The following is a 9,147-nucleotide window of genomic DNA, read 5'->3' on the forward strand; positions in this document are numbered from 1 at the left end:
GTAGCCTGAGTGTAGCTGACAAGAACTATATGATTATCTTTCTATTTACCTGAGCAACCATCATAGTGCATGACAAATAATGAGAAGTTGGTGCATATTTGTTGAACTAATGGATTGTTTATTAAGCTCTTAGCACTTTTGAAGGAGGAAAAAAACTTGAATGGGAATTATGTGGAGTAAGTTTAAAGTCCAACATCATTCATAACCATTATTATTATTATTATTATTGTGGGTTTTGTCCATTTCTACAGGAGAGTCAATATATTTCTCTAGTTAGGACATGCAGACTGCAAAAATGCTAGCGATCATTTCCAAATCTGTTCTGGGTAAATAAGTAACTTCTCCCTTAAATACTGCTATATGAAAAACAGTTAAATGGCCAGGAAAATCAAACTTAAGATATACATGAATCCACCAAGAAGACCAGTCCAGAGACTTCATTGATAGGCTTTCTTACCTAATGTTTTCCTAACAGCCTGGTATTATAGAGGAAATGAAAGCATTTTCCTTAACTTTATAGAAAACATTTCACAATTAAAAAACAATAACCACAAATATGTGCTGGATACTGCTTAAGTGTTTTATATCTACTGACTCACTGAATCCAGAAAATAAGCCATGAACTAGGCACCATTTCCCACATTTTTCAGATGAGGAAATGGGCAAAGAGAACTTTAGTTGCTGGAGGACACCTCACAGGGCTGGAATGCAGGTAGTGTATCTCTAATACCAACATCATTTCTTACCTGCCAATGGGTAAAGCATTGCGGATGATCCTCTGGCTGCCCCGGGTATATTCAATATCCACTGTAATGGGGGCAGAGTATGTCATGTCCCGCAGGCGGCACTAAAACAGATTCAGACAGTCACTGCTCCTCCTCTCTGGAAAAGAAACGTTCTGAGAGCTCCAAAGAGCTCCTTCTTTAGTAGAAGTATGGCTCAGGTTGAACTTGGATCTGTCCATGGAACACTGAGCTATTACATATGCTACCTTAGGGCACTGGGAATGATGAGCCTACCTTCTCCTGGAGAAGAATGATACCAGCTATAGATCTAGCCATCACCACAGCATCTCCACCCCCTGCCAGCCCAGATATGAAACAATAAATCTGGTACTGATTTTCTTCTCTCTGATCTGATGCGATCACCAATCTGCTCCCATATCTTTGTTGCTGCCTTTTTCAAAACAGTTAACCAGTATAATAACTAAAGTACACACACACACATATATATACATACACACAAACTAATAAGTTTAAACTATACTACCTTTTATTCTCCAAATAAACAAAACTAGATCACAAAATTCCTTAACAAATAATAGATTATAGCACAAATCATTCATCACATCGTTCTAATAATTGCTGAATCATTTGAGGAACTTTAGAAATTGCTGCTGAGTTTTATGTGGCTCGCAAAATGATGTCCTTTGCTGAGCCTTGATCAGACAGAGGAAACCTCATCAGAATCATCCAATGACTTCCCTATTATATTGATGGTCATCAGGTGGCTTGTAGTCTCAAAAGAAATTTCTCTGACCATCAACCTTACAATTTATGGTGCTAAATTGTCTCTGTGGCTTCTACTGAACCAAAGATAGTTAGATTTAAACTTTTTCTAGTCTTTATCAATGCGCCTGAAATTTTAAAATATTAGATATTCCTATTATTGACCAATAGAAATTATTTATTTTATATTTAATTAGATCAAGTCTCCTCCTTCAGATCAGACCAAAGGTAGTGTGGCATGGTGGTTCAAAGTATGGATTCTATTGCCTGTGCTTAAATCTTGGTTCTACCACTTAAATTTTACATCTCTTCCTATGTAAAATGGGAATAAGAATAATTTTAATTCCTCAGAGTATAAATAGGTATTTTTAAAATTATGCCTAGTATAGAACAGTATATAATATTATCTCAATTTTATTAATAAAACCAACGTAATGTCCATGATAGGCAAACATTTGTGGGTTTTAACAAACTTATCCCTTCAAATGGAAATGAAAATCAACAGATGTTGTAAGAATTGGAACCAAACTTTGTAGGTTCCCGAACTACTTCCGTGAGTCCCCTCCATCCCCCTCGGCCTCTCTCTATTGCAGGAGTAGGACTGCTCTGGTGGAGTCTGCAGTACCTGCACCCCGCCAGTCCTGCTGGGGGTCCCATGACCGCCCACCCATCTGCTCTCCCACTCTCCCCAATTCTCCAAGAGTCAAAATCTCTCCAAGAAATCTCCACACCCTCTCTAATTACAATAATACTTACATGTTTTTCAACATAAGAAAGAATAATTATAATGACAATTGTAGCCTCAGCCTTCTTGAACTACTTCAGACTACTTTGTCTTCTCCTTTCTCTGGACTCAGTTTATTGTTCATAGTAATACAGTTTAGATAACTTAGAAATTGCTAACTGGCTGCTTAGTTCTCAAAAAATTGGAAAGTTTTAGCAAAAGGGAATGGGAGGTGGGGAAAGCCAAACTGGGGCACACACCTTCCAATATCCCACAGTCCTCACCACTTCCTACTCAGTACAACTTCACATATTTGCCTTCCTACCTGATCATCCCAGACATTCAAAGTGTGTAACCCCTGGTGTCTCCGTTTCACATGTTTTATAATTTTAATCCCTCCACAAGAGTATGAACTCCTTGAGGAAGAATGTGTGTCTCATTTCTTTTGTATCTCTCAATGTTGAGACACAAAATAAATGTTCAATATTTGGTGACTAAGTAGTACCAAAATTTATTTATGTAAAATGTCTGGTTACTTGTTCATACTTCCTATGTAACCTTACTCAGACAACCATACAATCTAACACCTTAATTGTTGTTTAATAAGATTCCTGTGCTATGTTCCATAATTGCTATTTTAGCATTATATTAATACAAACCAGATAAAGCTACAAAAATCATTTTATTCCCTGAATCAATTCCCAAGTCTGGATATTAAGTGGAAAAATTTGAAAAGAAGTCTAGTATCTGTTAAAAGCCAATAAACAGACCTATTCTATAACCCTCTGTCTGCATCTCTGTTAATAATCTGGTATTTAGATTTCTTCTCATCCACCTCTTCTATTAGACTGTGAGCTCTTGGTCCTTGGTCTCCATTCCCTAACACAATGCCTGCTGACCCTCAAAAAATGCACTAAGCAAGTAATCTCTGCAAAAAAGAGCACCATGCTAGGCACAAGTGGCTGGCAAGGGGCTGGGAGATACCACTAAAATGCTCAGAAACAATATAAATAGGGCAGTTATATAACAGTGCAAGTTAATAACATTAAATGATAAACTAAACAGTACAAAACTGTTTCCTAATATAGTACTGTATTATATAAGTGCTTGTTTATTTTGGTTACCTGCCTCATAAGAGATTTTTTTTTACCTGTTTTTAAATCATCTTTCAAGAGTATCTATTAAGGGCACAGACTCTTTGAGTTAAAGTAAACAAATTCAATTAAAGTAAGGTTAAAATTACCTCATGAGGGGACACTGGTCTGGTTACATTGAAGCTTTCTTCAACATCAGGAAGCCCAACATAGATATTAAGATATCTGGAAAGCAAATTATTCCATTACCAATTATAGTTCTCTAAAGAACATATAAACAACAAAAAATGACAGTTTCCTCCTAAATACAGGATTATGCTTTGACAATTGTTTATCTTGCTAAGGATGACAAATTAAAAATTATAATTGGAGAACTTCTTAAAGTGATAGTACATATAACTTTACAAAGGAGGGAAAGTACTCTCTAACAGAATATCTTTTTAAAAAACAGTGTAGCCCAGCCAGCTCAGTGGTTGAATGTTGAACTATGAATCAGGAAATCATGGTTCAATTCCCGTCAGGGCACATGCCCAGGTTGCGGGCTCAATCCCCACTGTGGGGTGTGCAGGAGGAAGCCAATTAATTATTCTCTCTCATCACTGATGTTTCTATCTCTCTCTCCCTTTCCCTTCCTCTCTGAAATCAATAAAAATATTTAAAAAAATAAAAATAGTGTAAATCTCTACAAAAATACTAGAAACATAGCTGCCTTAAAATGATACTTAATGAAAAGTACAAAAGAGTATCTATAGTATGCTATGATTCATATAAGAAAAAAGAGGATATAAGGAGAAAAATACATATGCACATTTGTGCAAAAGAAATCAAAGGAACTTCTATAAAACAATCAATCAGAATTCCTCAAAAGTGTCAAGGTCATGAAAGACCAAGAACGCTTAAGGAGCTGTCAGTCTGGAGGAGAGTGAAGAGGCATGACAATTAAACATATTGTGGGGTCCTGAATCGAACCCTGAACCAGAAAAAAGGACATTAGTGGGAAAACTTTAAATAAGATCTATAGATTTGTTGCTAATATAGTATCAATGCTAATTTCCTGGTTTTGCTAATTGTGCTAGATAATATAAGATGTTAATAGTAGCAGAAGCTGGGTGAAGAATAAAATGGGAACATTGTACTATTTCTGTAATTTTTATTTAAGTCTAAAATTGTTTTTAAAAATTTAAAACCCTAATAGTTTTAGTAACTTCTTAATCATAACGCTATGTGTTATACTAGTAGTTAGTTTACCAATTAAAAATTGAACACTTGGTAATTAACTTATTAAACAGATTAAAAAGAGTTTTGGTAGCAACTACATTCACTTTTTAAAATGTTAGACATTATCCAAAGTATCAAAAGAGTAATTGATAGTTAGATTTCTTACTTTAGGTACCACATGGGGTCAGCATCACTTGTAACCTTTTCATTGGCTTTCATGATCTTCTTTATCTGCGGTGGAAAGAGTAGCATTAGGAAAGACTAGCTTTCAATTAATTCTTAGCTGTGTGTAGTTCTAAGATCTGATGCTTACCTCTACATTAATAAAATAGTTGAATGAATCTATATGCTGTTTTACAAGGCCTTTCACCTAAATAGAAAAGGGGAAACAGTAGATTAGCAACAAAAGTAGGTTAGCAGATAATATAATAGACTCTAATCATAGGTAATCATCAAATCTGTATTAAAACCAAAGTGATGGGAAAAAATTCATGAATTTTGTTTAGTAAAACTTTACATTTATATGTCTTCATTCCATTTCTTCTCCATCTTACTAGAATATCCTCAAATTTTCCTCCTTGAGAAGCAACCTGACTTTGGGAAATCAAGATACAAGTATTTGAATATACCTAATAATTCCACACAAGCTAATAAATAAGGTAGAATTTTCTCTGCATATTTTGAATTTTCAAAAAAATATAGCAATTGAGCATAATATCATCTCTTCCCCCCTCAAACAATGCCCATTTACTTTTTGTCTTTCTCCTACCTGGGCAATTTTATGATTTTCACACATCAAACTGGTCTTTCATATCACTTTATAGAAGAATGAGGGAGGAAAAATAAGAATCTCTATTAAAATACTTGTATTTGATACTGAAAGCAGGTGAAACTCAACAAACCCAAGATCAGATACCAACTAGCAGCGCCTTCCTTTTATTTCAGAAGTCAGTAATAACTGTACACAGATAGTGCTGTGTACTGCTGCGGAAAATAGTGAATAAACACAGACTCCAAAATCTTATGATTTAAAAGGACTATACATGTTCAATTTCTTTACGTTAATCTTCAAACACAATTAGTTCAACACTTCTAGAACTTTCTTGACAGATAGTCATAGAAGTTTTGTTTTAATTATACTTCCTTATTAGGCATCTCACTGGCTTACAAAACAACCATCCCATATTTTAAAGTAGCCCTGATTGTTGGGGGGGAAAAATTCAACCTTATAATGATGAGGTCTACCTTCCTCGTTTCCACCCCTTGGACTTAATAGTCTCTTCTGATCTGCCACGCTACAATGTATACTACTTCCTCTCTAAAATTAGATTACCACTCCCCCAACTAGCAGAAATACTGCCTTATAATTCCTTGTATTTCCCAAACCTAGCAATATACACAATTGTATATAGTAAAATAATGGTGATAAAAATTTAATCTTAACAAGAGGCTTATTTCTTGACTTTTCATCAGAAAATTAATGATTACTAAAGATTCATTACCTTTAAAAATGCTGGAAGCAGCCTCCATTTTTCCTATGAATCAAAATAGTAAGCTTGTCAGTATGTGTGCCGGCAACCACATATTTTTATGTTATTTTAATGTACCATAAATGACTCACTTTATCACAATAAGTAAAAGAAAGTAAATCAAAATGAAACCAACAATTTTTACATAGTAATCACTTTTATGGAAATCACACAGGTATGTATGTGCATATGTGCATACAAATATATGTATAAACACATACGTATACAACAGATTTCTTAAATAGAATCTGATTTAGTCTCTTGATGACTCAAGATCCCAAGTACTTTATCTTATTCTCATGACACTTCCTGAGTAAGTGGGTCTGCCAGTTTGAGAAAGGGAAAGCAAGTTTCCGAGGGTCTGGTGGGGAGGCCAGGTCTCTCGAGTTCTTTCTCTCTCCCACTTTCTGTCAACTAGTGCATGGTCAGAGCTCATCTCAGGGCGGTAGAAGGACGGCACATACAGCGTTCACCTTCTACATTAAACAGCTGCAAACTGCTACACTTCTTTTGTTCTTAGGCCTGTTATTTATACTTTGCTGAGGTTTTAAGTAGCCCACCATGATACGGCTCTTCATGAATGGCATCTAATCTGCTAATGGGAAATCTAACAAATGGGTAGAACTGAGTCTAAAGTAAGAATACGCTGTTTCTGAATAAGGGCCTAAGAATCACATTAGACCTGGCAGCAACTGCAAAACTTTTGATCCTCACTCTGACATGAGAAGCATTGGAAGGTTCTGAACAAAAGAGTGACATGATGATGTGACTCATTTTGACTGGATTGGTTAAAATAATAGGTCGAACTGCTGACCTGAGGAAAGACAAGTTAGAAGCAGGGAGACCATTTAAAAGTCCACTGCACGATTCCGGTCAAGGGCATGTACCCGTTGTGGGCACATCCCCAGTAGGGGGTGTGCAGGAGGCAGCTGATTGATGTTTCTCTCTCATCGATGTTTCTAACTCTCTATCCCTCTCCCTTCCTCTCTGTAAAAAAATCAATAAAATATATTTTTTTAAAAATAAATAAAAGTCCACTGCAATACTCCAGGCTGATAACAGTAGAAATAGTGAGAAATTGTTAGCTAGGAGACTCAATGTGAAGTTCAAGCCAACAGGCCTTGATAGATTAGATAGAGACTCTGAGAGAAAGAGGAGTCAAGATTGATACCTTAGAGTTGCCATTTATGGAGAGGAGGAAGCAGGGATGCTGTCAAGAGCAGCAGGTTTAAAGTGTGGAGGGGCTATTAGGAGGTTGGTTGGGGGCATGCTTAGTTTAAGATATCCACTAGACCAGCCGTGGGCAAACTACGGCCTGCGGGCCGGATCCGGCCCGTTTGAAATGAATAAAACTAAAAAAAAAAAAAAAGACCGTACCCTTTTATGTAATGATGTTTACTTTGAATTTATATTAGTTCACACAAACACTCCATCCATGCTTTTGTTCCGGCCCTCCGGTCCAGTTTAAGAACCCATTGTGGCCCTCGAGTCAAAAAGTTTGCCCACCCCTGCACTAGACACTGAGGTGGAGATGTCAAATAGACAACAAATATGAGTCTGGAACTTGGGAAGAGAGTGGCCTGGAGATACACATTAGGAAGAGGTCAGCAAACAGATGGGAATTATAGCCACGTAATGGATGAGCTTCCCTAAGGGGTGTAGATGGAGAACATCAAGAACCTTCCAATATTTAGAAGGCAGATCTAGCAAAGGAGACTATGAAGAGGGAAGTTAAGCCAAGGAAGGAGGCAACCAGGAGAAAGTAAAAACATTTTTCAAGAAAAAAAGGAAGGGGGTGTGGGGCATATGAGAGATCTCTGTACCTTCCTCTCAATTTCACTGTGAACCTAAAAAGCTCTAAATAAAATTGAGTCTTAAAAAAAAAAAAAAAAAAAGAGGGAATCAGGCAAAACTAATCTATATGATAGAAATCAAAGGACGGGGGTAGAGACAGACTGAAAAGGGAACTTTCTGGAGTGATGGAAATATTCTCCATTTTGTATTGGGTGGTGGTTACTTGGGAATCCATAACTGTCAACACTGATGATCAGAACACTCAGTACTCCTGTATTTTATTGCATATACATCTACAGAGGAATGAGAGAAAGATCAAAAGGAACTAAATGAGAAGAATAGAAATATCTCAGGGGAAGCAGGTAGTGAAGGTAATGAGGGAGAGAGAGGCCAGGAAAGCTAACAGTGGCCAGACTGAGGAAGGCCTTATAAACATCGTAAACACTAGATTTTACCCTAAGAGCAATGGGAAGAGACCGAAGAAGCTTAACCAACAGAGCAGCATGATCATATCTGTGTGTTTAAACTGATGGTTGTTGCCACCGAGCAGAGAGACAGGCCTGCGAGAAGTTAAGAGCCTGGGAAGCAATAGATGACAGTGGTTCAGACTTGGAGAACTGCGGGAATGACGTTTCAGATTTGAGTCTTAGTAGGCAGGACCCTGAAGATGGGATGGATGGTGGATGGGATGCTGGGGGGGCCATTCCTGAGTCAGACGACTCCAACGGCCGTTTTAGTTCCTCGGCAATGAAAGATGAGGACTCAGGAGTCAAGACTGCAAGAGTCCAAATTCCAGATCAGCCCCTCACCAGCCTTCTGACGGGTTACTTAAACCTCTCTGGGCCTCAAAAACTTTCACTGGCATGGGGTGGGCACAGTACTTATTTCAGAGAATTAAATAACCATGCATGCTGGGTTGGCAGAGCCCGGCACATACGAAGTGCTCAGTAAATGCTGGCTCTTCCTACCAACTCTTCAAGAACAAAAATCCAGTATTGCCCGGTTAACGACCAGCAGTGTTTCCTGCAGGCTCTTCCTGACGTGATCTGAGGGGCTGATAGTCATCCGATCTCATTCATCAGCCAAATGATTATAAAGAGGTTTTCATAATCCGAGCGTTCACCCATCATGCCACTTTCCTGCTTAAACCCTCCGACAGCATCTCATTGCTCCTTCAGGTGAGAAGTCTGAGAAAACTTCTCATAACCTGGAGCTGTGCCCATCCCGCATCTTCGTATCTCCTCTCCTCTCCTCCACTCTAGTGCTTGTTTCAGTTCTTC

General features: G+C 37.6%; 1 protein-coding gene across 1 annotated transcript in view; it reads right to left on the minus strand.

The window, feature by feature from the left end:
* Nucleotides 1–9,147, minus strand: part of POLR3B (RNA polymerase III subunit B) — a 103,187-nt gene that overhangs the window by 92,851 nt on the left and 1,189 nt on the right. The window contains 5 exon segments of the mRNA XM_006092734.3: nt 747–847; nt 3,476–3,551; nt 4,711–4,775; nt 4,858–4,914; nt 6,047–6,079. Coding sequence (XP_006092796.1) covers nt 747–847; nt 3,476–3,551; nt 4,711–4,775; nt 4,858–4,914; nt 6,047–6,079 — 332 coding nt within the window.

Source organism: Myotis lucifugus, unplaced genomic scaffold (genome assembly GCF_000147115.1).
Source record: "Myotis lucifugus unplaced genomic scaffold, Myoluc2.0 scaffold_103, whole genome shotgun sequence".
Taxonomy (NCBI): domain Eukaryota; kingdom Metazoa; phylum Chordata; class Mammalia; order Chiroptera; family Vespertilionidae; genus Myotis; species Myotis lucifugus.